At 43.8% G+C, this 15,800-nt stretch overlaps 1 protein-coding gene across 4 annotated transcripts in view; it reads right to left on the bottom strand.

Moving 5' to 3' along the window:
- Nucleotides 1-15,800, bottom strand: part of RUNX2 (RUNX family transcription factor 2) — a 235,203-nt gene that overhangs the window by 56,410 nt on the left and 162,993 nt on the right. The window contains exon 6 of one of the 4 annotated variants that reach the window (XM_047101639.1): nt 11,829-12,125. The exons of the other annotated variants lie outside the window; for them this stretch is intronic. Coding sequence (XP_046957595.1) covers nt 12,082-12,125 — 44 coding nt within the window. The 3' untranslated portion in view covers nt 11,829-12,081. Of the gene's footprint in view, nt 1-11,828; nt 12,126-15,800 lie in introns of those variants that run through there. 4 annotated transcript variants of the gene reach the window in all.

The raw sequence follows: 15,800 nt of genomic DNA on the forward strand, positions 1-15,800 counted from the left end.
GTTTGTATCCAACAATCTCAGCCTTTTGATAGGAGTGTTTAATCCGTTTACCTCCAATGCAATTACTGACATGCTTAAATTTACGTCTACCATGCTACCTTTTTTCTATAGGTCTCATGCCCTTTTTAACTTATCTGTTCCTCCATTACCATCTTCTTTTGTGTGAAATAGATATTTTCTAGTGTGCCATTTCAGTTCATTTTTTTGGATTTTCAAATTATATTTTAGTGGTTACTCTAGAGATTAGAGTTTAACTCTTAATTTATCATGATCCACTTTGGATTAATACTAACTCAATTCCATACAATATTGAAAGTTTACTCCAATATAACTCCATTACATCCCTTCTCCTTTCTGCTATTCTTGTCATATATATTACATCTTCATATGCTATAGGCCCCCAAAATGCAGGTTTCTAAGTATTGGTTTATGTCATTTTAAATCTGATACAAGAAAAGTAATAGTCTTTTATATTTACCTGCATAACTGCCTTTCCTATGTTCTATATTTCTTCATTCAAGTCACTCTTTTCATTGTTTTCAGCCCAAAGGACTTTCTTTAATGTTTCTTATAAGGCAGATATGCTAGGAATGAATTCCATCATTATTTACCTGGAAAGGTGTTTAATTCACCTTCACTTTTGAAAGACAGTTTTGTTGAATATAATAGTCTTGGTTGACTTTTTTTTTTCCTTCCAGCACCTTGAATATGTGATCCACTGCCTTCTGAATTTCAATGTTTCCAATGGAAATTCAACTTTAATCATATTGTTATTCCTTGTCTGTGTTGTTTTGTTTTCTCTTGCTGCTGTCAAGATTTCACTTTGTCTCTTTGAATAGTTGTATCATGATGTGTCTATGTGCAACTCTTTTTTCTATACTACTTGAGTTTGTTGAGCTTCTTAGATGTTTAAATTAATATTTTTAAATCAAGTTCTTGGACTTTACAGTCATTATTTCTTTCAATGCTTTTTCTGCTTCTTTTCTCTTGCTTCTTCTGTGACTCATATTACACATATGTTGGTAGGCTTAATGATGTCCCACAGATGTGAGGTTCTGTTCATTTTTGTCATGCTATTTTCTTTCCATTACTATATTGAATTATTTCTATTAAACTATCTTCAAGTTTGCTGATTCTTTCTCCTGTTATCTCACACCTGCTTTTGAAGGACTCTAGTAAATTTTCACTTAATTTTTTGTACTTTTTGACTCTAGAATTTCAGTTTGGTTCTTTTTATATTTTTCTCTTTATTGATATTCTCTATTTGATATGTCATCATCATAATTTCCTTTAATTCTTTAAACATAGTTTCTTTTGGTTCTTTGAGTGTTTATAATATCTGTTGTGAAGTCTTTGTCTGCTAAGTCCAAAACCTAGATTTCCTCAAAGATAACTTATTTTAGCTGCCTTTTTTTTTTCCTATGTAGGGGTCATACTTTCCTATTTCTTTTCATGCCTTATAATTATTTTGTTGAAAACTGAACATTTAATTTAATATATTGTAGCACCTCTGGATTCTGATTTGCCCTCCCCAAGGGTTGTTGCTGCTGTTTTGTTTGTTTGTTTGCTTGCTTTGCTTGCTTCTTTATACTAATTCTATGAAGTCTGTCTCCCTGTAGTATGTGGCCACTGATATATATGCTCAAGTGTTTGGGGGTTTTTCCCCTCCTTTTAAAAAATCTGGTTTCCTACACCTTATGTTCAGCCAGAGATGTATGGGTAGTGGGTCACTCCTGAGGATGTGCACAGCTTTACATCTCTGTGCAGCCTTCCAGACCTCCAAGGGTGTTATCAATATCCACCATGGTTATTTCGCTCCTTGGATCTCCCTGTTCATTCTGGGTAAAACTTCCAATCTGTTGCTTTCCCCAGTCAGGATTGCAACCTCAGGATGGCTGTAATGTTGGCCTTCCCTACTCATTTGCCACCAAGATGGTTTCCATACTGTTTCCATTGTGTTGCACTATGCTCCAAAACAATTCCACCTCCTTTAGCAGCCAACACTCTGGCTTTCATGGCTTTTTTTTTTTTTTTTTTTTTTTTTGCCTGGAAGAACTATTGTTCTGGTGTAACTGGTTAGGGAGTGGGGGATGGGAGGAGCCCCAGTCTAAAGTGCCATAGACCCCTTTGTTCTTAACCAGAGTTCAGTAATTTGTATTGAATAAATACTTTTCAATTCGTTGTATGTCTTTAGTTGATTTTTCCAAGTTCTAAACGGTGTTTGTGATAATTTTCCCCCAGTTTTAAGAAGAGTGTTTGACAAGCTTCTTCATCCACCATTCCAAAAGTTCCACGAGTCTCCATACTATATCTCATGTAATCTTCACAGACTATCAGGTAATGTTATTATTATTTCCAGCTTATTCATGAGGAAAATGAGATTCAGAAGGGATATATAACTTCCTGAAAGTCATGACTCATATTTCTCAAAGGTAGTACCCTGTTTTGAGGGTTTTCCACCTGGATCTGAGTCTTCCCTGATTTGTTATTGTTGTTGTTTTAAACGTGTATTTATTTATTTATTTATTTAAATATAATTTATTGTCAAACTGGCTTCCATACAACACCCAGTGCTCATCCCAACAAGTGCCTTCCTCAATGCCCATCACCCATTTTCCCTGCCCCCCACCCCCTGTCCACCTTCAGTTTGTTCTCTGTTATTTAAGAGTCTCATGGTTTGCCTCCCTCCCTCTCTGTTTGTATCCATTTTTTCACCCTTCCTTCCCCCATGATCTTCTGTTAAGTTTCTCAAGATCCACATATGAGTGAAAACATATGATGTCTGTTCTTCTCGGACTGACTTATTTCATTCAGCATAATACCTTCCAGTTCCATCCACATTGCTGCAAATGGCATGATTTCATTCTTTCTCAGTGCCATGTACTATTCCATTGTGTATATAAACCACATCTTCTTTATCCATTCATCAGTTGATGGACATTTAGGCTCTTTCCATGATTTGGCTATTGCTGAAAGTGCTGCTATAAACATTGGGATATATGTGCCCCTATGCATCAACATCCCTGTATCCCTTGGGTAAATTCCTAGTAGTGCTATTGCTGGGTTCCCTGATTCTTTAAAGACACCGGATTCTTTAAAGATGCCAGAAATTTGAATAACCTCACACATCTTGAAAAATAAGATTAAGAGTCAACACTATTATCTTGGTAGCTCAGGTAATGTTGTCTATTTTGGTCATGATACAGAGAGAAATTGTTTTTATTATGTACAACCCATGTTCCAGGTGCCAAGTAATTTGCTACCATATTTCAAATCTAATCCTCATAACAGTGCTGGGAAGGAGAGAAGCCTAGCCATGCCCATTCTGAAGATGTGGAAACTGAGGCTCAGAAACATCTCTGTTTTTAAAGGGTGAAGGTAGGATCCAAACACAGACTTCAGACTCTGAGGCCTAGTATCAGATATAGTTCAATGTCTTCCTTCAACTGGGATGTCATGCAACTAAAATACAGTGGGGAATGTGGAAAGAGCCCTGGGAAAATTCATAAGAATAATGAAAGATGTAGAAATATAAATCAAGAGAGAAAACTTTAATATTCGGGATTATCTGATCTAGAAAGGAGCTAAAATAACATTTAATGTGTGAAGTAATATCAATGTTTGCTAATAAGCACTAGATTGTTATTTTCACTGAAGGAAAAAAGCAAAATGAAACAACAGGAAGTGCATTTCTATTTCATCAAGAAAATCCTGCCTCTTTCAAGGGTTCATGAGATGTTAAAGTCTGTTGCCCAAAAGGTTACTCATTCTGCAGTAACTACTTGTTTTTCAAGTCTCCTTTCAAGTCCCAGGGCAAGGGGTGACTTCCCAAGATTCTTTCAGGCCTGCCTGCACTTCCCAAATTAGAATGACAGGGTCTCCATCCAACTCCACCAGTGCCTGGGTTCCATATGCCGCTGATCTCTGATGCTTCTACATCTCTCTCTGGTTCACATAACTGGTTAAAGCAAGACTCTTGCATGATACACCCTCCAGGCAGGGCCAAATCCCTATTTCCAGGAAATGGGCCACTATCATGTGAGTTCTAATACAGAAGCATGTAAAAGGTCCACTTGCTCCAGCATATTTCTTTCTGACTGTCTGCCATGAAAATCCTCCACTGGATTTAAAACACTAAAGAAGGGCACGGTCACCTGATATGTGCCTGATAAAACACACGCATCATCTTGGGCAACCTATTTAAGTAGATGTGCACATCAGATTGGCTAATCATTCCTCTAGAAGAGACGATGACCATGAAACAATACCAAGTTATATCAGGGAAAGTTCAGTTTGTGGACAAAAAGGGGGAGAGGCTGAGATTTTTGCCTTGGTGGAGAAGTGAGTCCGTAGGTACTGAGAAAGGAAAAGCCCAATGGGTAGGAGGGCTAGTTCACATTCAAAGAGTACCAGTGCCGGCCAGTGACATGAAACACTTGTCCTTTACAATTGTCCTTCAACCCGGCATTGACTCAGATCATCCAAAATGTATTCCTTGGGGCCAAGCTCCAGGATGACGACCCAAACCCTGTGCAACGCTGACTGTACCTCCAGCAGCCAACTGGAACCATAAGCATATGTTTTTACGTTCACTTTTATATTAACTTCATTTTGCTAGAAATTTCATTAAAACCCACTTCCAGTGTTGATATGTACAAGCATGAAATCCTCCAGACGAATTGGTTCTGTAGATGGTGACAACACTCTCACCACACTCCATGGATCAAATTGCTTTTTATCCGCTTGACTTGACCACAACGTAAAGGCAAATGCTAAGCAAATGCTATGAAGTCAATAGCTCCAGAGTGTTGTGTGTGTGTGTGTGTGTGTGTGTGTGTGCGTGTGTGTGTGCGTATGTTTTTCCCCGGTGTATATCCCAACGGAGACCTGACATGCAGATTAGACAAATCACTTTTCATAATCCCAAGGACTGCTCTATGATGTATCCAGAGTATTAATCAAAGGCTAAGACCGGGTAAAATGTGAATTAAATTTCTTAATGGAGAGATACATGAACTTTCTATCCTTAGATCTCTGGCTGTGGACGTCTCTGAGGCAATGAAAAATTCAGCTACCCAGTTTATAATATTCTGAGAGATATATCACTAAAGTGACACAGCCTATCGTGGTTACATTTTCTGTTCAGAGAACTAGGCTTCCAATGAAAGGAGCTCAGGGCCTGTGGGTGGGGACTTTGAGGGTAGCCCATGAAACCCAAGGTCATATATGTTTGGGGTCATTCAGAGACTCTTTTCCACCCATGTCCAGAGGCCTGTCCTGAGTATCAACCAGACTCCAGGGTCTTGACATTTTTTTTAGTCCAGGGAATTGCAGTGAAGTAGAATCTTTTACTTCCCGTGCCAGCAAAGCCAAGACGAGCCGAAAAACAATTAGGTTTTAAGCAGCTGAGATTTAATACTAAAATTCAAAATTAGCCTGTGCCGTGGCCTTTTTTTGAAAGCCAAACTCACAATATCTGAAATCCCTGCTATGACTGTTAGGGTAAGTTAGGAATAAGTGACATGAAAAAAATAAAAAGTCAGCCAAAGTGTTTGCGAAACAAAGAATGTTTTTTTGTTCCCTACAAAGATATTTTGGGGGCGCCTGGGTGGCGCAGTCGGTTAAGCGTCCGACTTCAGCCAGGTCACGATCTCGCGGTCCGTGAGTTCGAGCCCCGCGTCGGGCTCTGGGCTGATGGCTCAGAGCCTGGAGCCTGTTTCCGATTCTGTGTCTCCCTCTCTCTCTGCCCCTCCCCCGTTCATGCTCTGTCTCTCTCTGTCCCAAAAATAAATAAACATTGAAAAAAAAAATTAAAAAAAAAAAAGATATTTTGGGTGCTGTGGCAGTGCTAAGTCGAGCCCAACACAACTGTCCACCTCAGGAGTGCACACAGCAGCAACAGGGCACGTTTCCTCCCCATCTGGGTCCATCTCAGGCTCCCTGGGGATGGATGGGGCCACCCAGACACGTGGAACTTGGTTAGGACATGGTGTCTGTGTGTGGACACCTTTCCTCCAAGAGGAAGAAAGTCTTTTATGGGCATCATCTGACTTATCTCCCCGCCAAACTTTCTGATAGATGGAGGGGAAGGAGGGGAAGCCAGCAGCGCGGATTGGAACACCAGTCAGACATCCATAACAGATCCATAATAAAAGGCAATAAAAGTCAAAAACCCTTCCCTTTCTCCTCCTCACTGCCATATCCACCCAGAAAATGGGCCAGCCACAGAAGGAAGCAGAACATTCGAGGCAGCCAGACTGGCAGCGGGAGGGGTGAGGCCGCTAACACCCCCTCCAACGAATGATTATATACGCTATATATTCTGGGCTACACGTTGCCCATGTACATTAAAGCACCATACTGAAAGGCATTTTGCATTTTGTCAGGCTGTTAAGAGGGCGCTGAATCCCTAGCTGAATCTTCAGCTGCTTCTGCCGTGCACATGTGCTTCTCTTGACCTCTAATGGTGTTCTCAGTAACTGGGAGGAAGCGGATCCCCCCTGCACTCCCCGCCCAGCTTAGAGACCCACTGAGACCACGGGCATATGTGCAGTAAATCTTGAAGATCTACTCCCACTTGAACGCAGGGTGCTACAGTGCACCAGGTTACGAGATGCATAATTAGAGCTCGTTCAACTGACAGATTAATGGGGGTGTAGCAGAGGCCCGATAGCAGTGAAGTAGGCAGCTAAACACAGCAGTCTCTGGTGTAATGTCAGCACTAAATTTGCACATCTTCTGCAGCGTGCTGACCACTTCTCATGGCTTCTTAAAAGTGTGTCTGTTTTATGAGGTGTTTTCTTTTTAGAACCTCAGCATAAATACTTTTCTGGAGAATTTGGCCTACTGCTATTCACCACTCCATTGCCCCAACTGCTTCAGAATCACCTGCTTCGTTACGTATAACATACCGTCGTGGTCTGTGTATGACTTTCTAGTAGGACTTAGAAATACTCTCACTCACTTGCTCACTATAACTAGCAAAACCAAAAAGTAGCAAGCTGGCAATTTGTGTATCTATGTTCTGATCGCCTGATTCTCTTAAAGTAAAATTTGGTGTGAAGGAAGAGAAATTCCAGAGTGTTCTGACGGATAAAACAAATAAATCTGAACGGTATGGGCATTTCTCTTCCTAGAAATAACAGACAGCTCGCCAAGATCTCACAAACATCAGACACGTTCATCCCCAAGCACACACAGCTCTAGCTTCTCCTCCATGGTCTCCTAATTCTTATCACCTTCTCTTCCTCTTTTTAGATTTCTGCAATTTTGAGAGCATTTTCCTAACCCCAGGCCCCTTGCTGTCTGTTAACGAGTTTCCCCCTCATCTATGTCTCCAAACTTGCTCTAAACAAGGGGTCCTCAAGTGACTTGTGTGTGTGTGTGTGTGTGTGTGTGTGTGTGTGTAATACCACCAAAGGAATATTTTAAACCACATTTTAAGATGACATCTAAATGTCATCATTGCATGTTATAAAGATTGTGTGTACTGTAATCATGCAAAATCCTTGTTGCAACAGATTGAGACAATGCCCTTGATGGGAAATGTCTGCCTTGAGACCTAAATGACAAAGCAGTTCTCATTGCCGGTCTAATCAGCCAAATCAGACTCACTTTCTCACAGAGAAATTCGTACTTAATTTTTCAGTTCACGTAAGTGTGTTAATATGTGTCCCCGTGGCGACTGATTCATTTCTGAATTGTCACTCTGATAGATGGATGGATGAGTGGGTAGATAGATGATTATGGCAGATACATACCTAAGTGCCCTGACACTTGCTGTGAGTTTGTCATAGGATGAAATAGAGCTCTGTCCCCTCTCAGCATTTCTCCCCCAAAGCTCTCTTTCCTCTGTTTTCCTGGGACTCTTCCTTGGGCAAAATGCCTTCTCAAAGTATGCCATTATTTAGAGACCAGAGGAGATGCAGACCCTGGGGTGATGTTTTACAGTGAGACTGGGGTGGGTGAGAGGATGTCTTATTTTAAAAGTGTGAGAGGGGCAGTTGTAAAGGGATGATAGAAAAGGATAACCAGAGGTGTGTTCTCAGATTGGGGAGCTCTAGAGAAGAGTCGGTGGAAGTCAAGGATCTGAAAATCAATGCCGTTCAAACCACATGCATCTGCATAACCCCTCAAAAACCTTCAGGTACCAGAAGGATGCAAACCACAGTGTGGAGATGGCCGTTCTTGACCAAGCACACAAGATGGGGATCATACCGGGGCAAGCAGCAAGAAGGACCTGCTCGGCCACCATTTGCCCCATTAGTCTAGCCATCACAAGCAAGAGGTGGCCCCGCTTCACTCATTCATTCAGTCGTTCAACACACATCTTTGTGTGAGGCACAAGGTGCCCTCAACCTTGTGTCCCAGGGATCATCTTGAATAATCATTGTCAATGGAATATGGGGACCCCTACCAGCCCACAACTGAGATAGCTCTGTATCATAACAAAACGAGGGTGTATGTAGACAGCAACCAGTACTTTGGTCAGAAAAATCTGCCTACCCTCATTTCCAGACCCTTGAGCCAATGAGATTCCAGATCCCAAATAAAATACAATAAAATGGGGGGGGGGTGGTGCCTGAGGGAAGAAGTCATATTCGAAACTCATTGTTAACTTGCTGGGAAGTGTGAGTGATGAAAATGGCCAGAAAACATGATCCTTCGGTGAATTGGGATCTCACTAATGTTTAATTGGGCCTCCTGCGAGACATTTAAATCTATGGCCGGCTATCAAGGGTGAGAACTCTACTCCAGCGGCCCCCAAGTGATTTCACCTTCACTTTCGTTTTAGTGGTGGAGGGAAGCCAGGACATTTGCCAAAATATCTGAACTGTGGGTGTGTGCGTTAGCCTGTGTGTGTGTGGTAGTCGCCGTTGAGGAAATTCAGCGTTCCATAATCTCTTTCAGCGTGTCGCTTACCAAAAACCAGAGCGGCCACCCTGGAGGTCCGGTCCCTCTGTACATGCCCTGGATTTCTCAGTTTCCCGAAACAGAGTCCTGTTCAAGAAGTACGGCTTAAAAAAATGACCATGTTCAAATTGTCATCAACTATTTACAGACCTCCTTAAGGGTGAAACCTAGGTGTTTCCAACTCAACAAAAGCAGTTTGCAAAGCACTCCTTAGTTTCTTCACCCCAAACCCATTCAAAATAAACCAAAAGGTGAAATGCTGTTTTTGTTGCTGTTGTTGTTGTTGTTGTTGTTGCTTTTCTCTTAAAATTCCACCTCAACCGGGGCACCTGGGTGGCTCAGTCGGTTAAGCATCCGACTTCGGCTCAGGTCACGATCTCACGGTCCGTGAGTTCGAGCCCCGCGTCGGGCTCTGGGCTGATGGCTCAGAGCCTGGAGCCTGCTTCCGATTCCGTGTCTCCCTCTCTCTCTGCCCCTCCCCTGTCCATGCTCTGTCTCTCTCTCTCTCTCTCTCTGTCTCAAAAATAAATAAACGTTAAAAAAAAAAAATTCCACCTCAACCTCACAGGTGTGGGGGATGAGACACAAGTGGGGAAATGTGGACCAGGAGGCAGGAAACGGAAGTTCCAGTCTGAGCTCTGTTGGAGGGACTACAGGGGCCTGTGAATGTCGGCCCCACACTTCCTTGCCATGTGCTCCTGGCTTGGGTCCTTAACCGCCCTCTTCCTCATCTGTAGAAGGAGGAGCCTCGCGGTGGGTGTCGAGGATTCAAGGAGATGAGCACAGGGAGTGCGTAGCCAAGCGCCTAGCCTAGACAGGAGCTCGACCATGTTTGCAATTACTGTTGGTGGCACTGGGCAGGTCACTTAGTTTCTGTAGGCCTCCATGTTCTCCTGCCAGTGTGGAAAAAATAAAGCAACTTTAATCGCTTTTTCTAAGGATTAAGTTTTACCAAAGGCAAATGGATCAAAGACTAGTTTCTCCCTCTGTCAACGGCGAATGTCTTGAAGTCTAGGACCAGGATCTTGTTTTTGTATTCCACCCAAGCTCCCAGGCCCCCTGGATTGCCCAACACGACCTTATACATGGTAGGCATCAATAAATGTTTATTGAGTCGAATTATCTCGAAGTTTAACCTTATGATAAGGGAGTAAATGAGGGAGGCCGTTTTTGTGGGGGTGTTAAAGTGAGCCTGGGAGAGTCTGTCTGAGGGAGAGGAGGTGTGTTCATTAGTGATTTAGAGAGGCATGGGGATGACTACGCCTGAGTATAAACATTTCTGTAATTACTGAGCCTGCTTTAACTGACCCAAAGCCTTCGCTGTAACATAAATCTGCATCTGGCACATAGACAGGCCGTTATTAAAATTTAAAAATAATAGAGAGGTACATTTTAGCCCTCCAATGAATCAGATTTTGACAATGATTTTCCAAAGATAAGTTTGTGTGGGGAGAAAATGAGTTGCATGTTTTCCATTTTTGCCCTTCCTTGCCTTCGTCTACCAAAAATATCACCTAGAAGAGGGCTTTTTCACATCAGAATACAATGAAAATCCATCCCCCCCCCCACATCCCCAGGGGCTCCATCCATCTCCCCTGTAAATAATACCAAGTACAGATGAAGCCCTTTGAGACAAGCCTGGGTATCCAACCCTCTACTTCAGCAACTTGAAATGAAAACCCAATCTAAGCGGTGGATGTTAATTTATTTTTATTTTTAAATAAAGGAAAGGAAAAAAAAAAGAAAAAACAAACCACCAAGTGTTTCACCTGGCATGTGCGTTTGGGATGACTCACTTCGAGAAAATTCTGGGGGGAAAAAAAAACCCACCTGACTTTTTACCTCTAGGAAATTCCCTCTTCATGGGAATGAAAATCCTGGCTCCCACGCTCTGAGATCGGGGGGACCTTGCGTGGGGAGGTGGGTCTGTCTTCCTGCCTTGAAGCCTCAGACCCAGGGCAACTCGGTGCTTTCTCTCTAACCGGATCATATTTTTCGACCTGAACGCTTTTATGGTGGGGGCTTAAGCAACTTCCTACACTCCTGTTGTTGTTCTTAATTTCTTCTGCTTGGAGCGAAACCCCTACAGGGAAGCTATAAAGAAAATAAAACAAAGAGAGAAGGAAGAAAATGTTTCTCTTCTCTTTCCTCCCTAAACCCCCCTCATAAACATCCCACCCCATGTCACAAAATGTATGGCGAGCGTTAAGCCTTGGCAGTATTTTGACACGGTGCGCAGTCCCCTCTCTCCTCCCCTATTCCTTTGAGGTCCATCTTGCAGCCCGGGGCTCTGTTCCCCTGCCAACTTGGTGGGAGTGTTTAGTGACTGGAAGGCTGTGGCCTGCTCTCCCCAGAACTTCACACTTCATTTTTCCATATCCCTGGGAGCAGCAGCAAATATTTCACCAGCCTGGTTTACTGGCTACTGCCATAAATCAGACTTAGGCCTCAAAAAAATATCCAGGCCTGTCAAGGCATTAAGCTTTTATTTTCTGACTCGATCCAGTGGTAAATGAGAGCTTGTATTTTCCTTTAAAACTGTAAAGGGATTTTTAAGGATTGTCGCTGGATGACTGCCAGCTACGAAAGATACAATACAGAGGGTAACTGGTTAGGAGAGATTTGGGAAAGTCTTAAGTATGAAAAATGGCTTTTCTTAAAGGTTTTTCAATGAAATGAGAAACGGAGCTTATATTTCATAAAGGTTCCCCCCCCCCCGAAAGACCTGAACGAGTCACAAGAAAAAGCATTAGGAAATGAAGAGTCGCTCTCTTAGAGAAATGGGAGTGCTATTTGTTATGTGTGCCCCCTTGCTTCCTCTCTCTTTTTCTATGTACACAGATGCTTGGGCCGGTTCATTAGTCAGTTCCTGCCATCATTACTGACGATATGACAGCAAGAACAAACAGACTGGACAGTTTTATGTGCTGTGTATTAATTGCTTCATCATTTAGGCCTGCAAACCAGGACTATGAGGCAAGTCCATTCAACCCCCCCACACACACACACACACATACACACACACCGCCCCCTGCTCAAAATTCGAAGCAAGTTTGCAAGGTGCAAATCTTGCCTGTGGGATCACTTCTTAATGTCTCCCCTGGTTGAGCAATCAAATCCCAGACTCCAAATGCTGAAAGCCTTCTTGCAGTTGGGAGAGCGATGAAGTTAAAGTACGCAGGTATCGCACCCAAACACCACGTCCAGGAAATCTGGAAAAAGGTGCAAGGAATCAGGCTGAGGTCAGGCACTCGGTGTCGAAAAACAATCTGCTTAGATCTTGGGATGTGTCATGTTTCATTGAGGTACGCATTTAACTTCAGTGAAGTGTAACGAAATGAGAATAAACATAATCTTTCCTCTGCCTAGCACAGGCCGTTTGCGTATACTCAGCCTGGGGGAGCGAAGACGGTGGGAAGGCAGGGGAGAAATACTAAGGACAGAGCAGAACTGAGGGTTTCAGAGTAGCATTTAAACCAGGATGAGACTGATCAAGAAAGGAACAAGGCCGTGCAGACAGAGTGATCTGGCTTTATGGGGAAAGTTGGGGGGTTTGGTGGCTGGGACTGATGGGAACACAGCAGCCGAGGGCCCAAGATGTGGAAAATGACAGGCGTGTGCCGAGGTGTGTCATAATAAGAAAAGTGGGGAAGACATACCCGGGGCTGACCTTGCAAGGATCCCACAGACCATCCGTCCTGCCTGTGGAGTGATTTATGGACACCTCTCCCATCCAACCCCAGGGTCGGCAAGTTGCATTAAATCCTGGGTGTTCCCCAGGTGGGGCACTCTCTCCCTGGGTGTTGCCTTTTCTTCTTGAGAGAGTGCAGAATAGCCTGAACGCAGACTTTCTGGCCTAAAGCAGTCTTGAGCACCGGCTCGCGTCTCCGTGCAATCCTTGAACGGGTCCCCTTCTACAGCTCTTTCCAGCTGATCTCACTCCGCTCCTGCACACCCTCCCGTGGCACATGGAGCCCAGCTGTCAGTGGCTGAAGCCACTCAGTGATCCATAAAAAACTTCTGTCGTTTCTTTGGATTTGCTGAGCTTTCTCTTTTCCCTCCGAAAACTGAGAAAGTTACATGAAACTCATATCTCAATGCCCATAAATAAAGTTTTATTGGGACGCAGCCATGTTCATTTGCGCACAGGTTGTCTATGGCTGCTCGCACGGCGTAACGGGGCCAGTGAGTAGTTGTGACCAGGGATCGTGCGACCCACAAATATTTACCATCTGGCCCTTTACAGAAAAAGTTTGCTCATCTCTGCACTCTTTGCCCCATCAACCGCACACCCACACCCACACTGAGCCTGGCCAGCCCCTCCTCTTCCTTCAGCTCATCCTAAGGACTGATTGTTCCTGCCTTGTACACCCTGCCCTTCCCCTTGCATAGCCAATATTTTGTGTACTGAATGCACTCCTAAATGTTTTCTCATTCAAACTAGCCAACTAGCAAACTATGCAACAAACTAGCAAAACTATGAAATGTAAACACTAAAAAGCCATCAGGCAATCATTAAAAAATACTCCAAGTGAAAACTGAAATAAGAGACCCACAATGTTCATATTGGTTATCCATAAGTAGTAGAATTACGGATGCATTTGCTACACTTTTGGTTACCTGTGTTAACAGATAAATTCTTAAAATACAGATTTTTCTAAATGTCCTCTATAACGTGCATGTTCTAAATGTTCTGCAACGGATAAATGTTATTTTTAATGGAAATTTCACAAAAATACGGATTCAGTGGCTTTTACATGAAACACACTGAGTTAAGCACCATGGAGGATGTAAAGAATATACAAGAAATAATCCTTGCCTCAAGGAAGTCTAAAATTGATAGTTTAACAACAACAAAAAAAAAGGACATGCATAAAGATGGTGACAATCTGCACATTTTGCCTATTTTGGTTGAGTATTCAAGATAGTAACTATTATTTGCTGAGAAATGTGTTTAAGTGTGTCTGCACAGGTGTCTGTGTCTGTAATGCCCGGTCTCATTCCCTCTGCCTATGGGCACCCACTTATTTACTATAAGACCTTGAGTATGTCTGCACATTTTCAAAAATGGAGTGTGTGTGGGCACCTGGGTGTCTCAGTCAGTTAAGCGCCTGACTTCAGCTCAGGTCATGATCTCATGGCTCATGAGTTCGAGCCCCGCATCGGGCTCTGTGCTGACAGCTTGGAGCCTGGAGCCTGCTGTGGCTTCTGTCTTCCTCTCTCCCTGCCCCTCCACCACTTGCACTCTGTCTGTCTCTCGCTCTCAAATATAAATAAACATTAAAGAAATTTTTTTTAAAAAGGGGGGGGTTGTTATGGTTCCAGATTACCTTAAAAAAAATGGAGTGTGTGTCTTTTAGTTTACGTTAAAGATATTCTGTCCTAATACCATTCCTTAATTTGTGCATTCTTTTTTAAATGTTTCTATTTCTGAGAGAGGGTGCTAGCTGAGGAGGGGCAGAGAGAGAGGGAGAGAGAGAATCCCAAGCAGGCTCCGCACCGATGCGGGGCTCTATCTCATAAACCGGAAGCTCATGACCCAAACTGAAATCAAGGGTTGGACGTTTAACCAACTGGGCCACCCTGGCACTCTTGTGCATTCTTCCCAAGAGTTATTAAAATTTCCCCAAAAGGTTTTGGGCAATCTTCTGTTAGGTTAATTCCCAGATGTGCTGTGGGTTTAGCTGCTGGTGTGAAGAAGGGCTCATCCTCTATCACCTCTTCTAGTCGGTTGTTGCTGGTGGACCATGCATCTTGACTGTGGCAACCTTGTTGGGGAAGGGGAAAAGTAAGTGAAACAATCGAGGGGCCTCGTGCAGACCGCTGTGCCACCAACTCTGGAGTTCAGGTCTGCAGCTGAGGTGTAAAAGCCTGGGGTGGGGCAGGGCGGGCAGGGGTGGGGAGTCACCTCTTATCTGTATCGCTGATCAGTGTGTTTCACGTGTTTTCATAACCGAGACCTCTGCAGGCCTGCTCCTCGTGCACCTGGCATTTCCTGACCCTATACTCACTACCCAACCTCACCACAAAAGCAGGTCTGCCAAGGAACCCTTTCTTTCCTTAAAAATCCTCTGCAGAATCTCACTGAGGTTCTAAGCCTGTGATTTCCACTGTAAACCTGTTGGTGAGAAGCCACGCTGACAGTCTCCTCTTGCTCTGTAAGTGGCATTGGTGCCCTCCAGGTTATCTTGGCAGGCGGAACATGGCCTCCAGGATCCCGCAGATCGTATCGGGGGGAATTCATTATTTGAGGGCACACCCACTGGACCAACGGCATCTGGAGGGATCTAGAATGACCCGAGCACCAGAGGGTTCGGGTCTTGGCTGGTCCCGCTTTCACCGCCACCACCTGAGCTAAATCATGTCCTTGGTGGGGGCGCCTGGGTGGCTCGGTCAGTTAAGCATCTGACTCTCGATCTCGTCGTGAGATCTCGTCGATCAGGTCATGATCTCGAGGTGCGTGAGCGTCGGGCTCTGCACTGATAGTACGGAGCCCGCTTGGGATTCTCTCTCTCCTTCTCCCTCTGCCCTTCTCCTTCTTGAGCTGTGTCTCTGTCTCTCAAAATAAATAAATTTTAAAAATCAATCAATCAGTCAGTCAGTCAGTCAGCCGGTCATGCCATTGGTGTCATAACCCCCTAGTTCTCCGAGAGGTTTGCTGAGCAGGCCATTTTTGGTGGGAGTAAAGCACGCTGGACAATAGGTACCCTTTGTCCACATCCATGAAATGGTGGCAACGAGCTTCTGAGAGGTTTGCCAAAAGACTGTAGATAATCAAATCATCCTTAGCTAATGTTTACGCAGGAGTAAGCAACGCTACCTCTCACAATGGCCGGGCTCAGCTCTTCCCCCCGCAAGTAGCCTTCTTAAGTACAGTTTTCATCTGG

Source organism: Lynx rufus, unplaced genomic scaffold, assembly GCF_022079265.1.
Source record: "Lynx rufus isolate CCGP_SWC_20201006 ecotype Redwood Valley unplaced genomic scaffold, mLynRuf1.p SCAF_6, whole genome shotgun sequence".
NCBI lineage: Eukaryota > Metazoa > Chordata > Mammalia > Carnivora > Felidae > Lynx > Lynx rufus.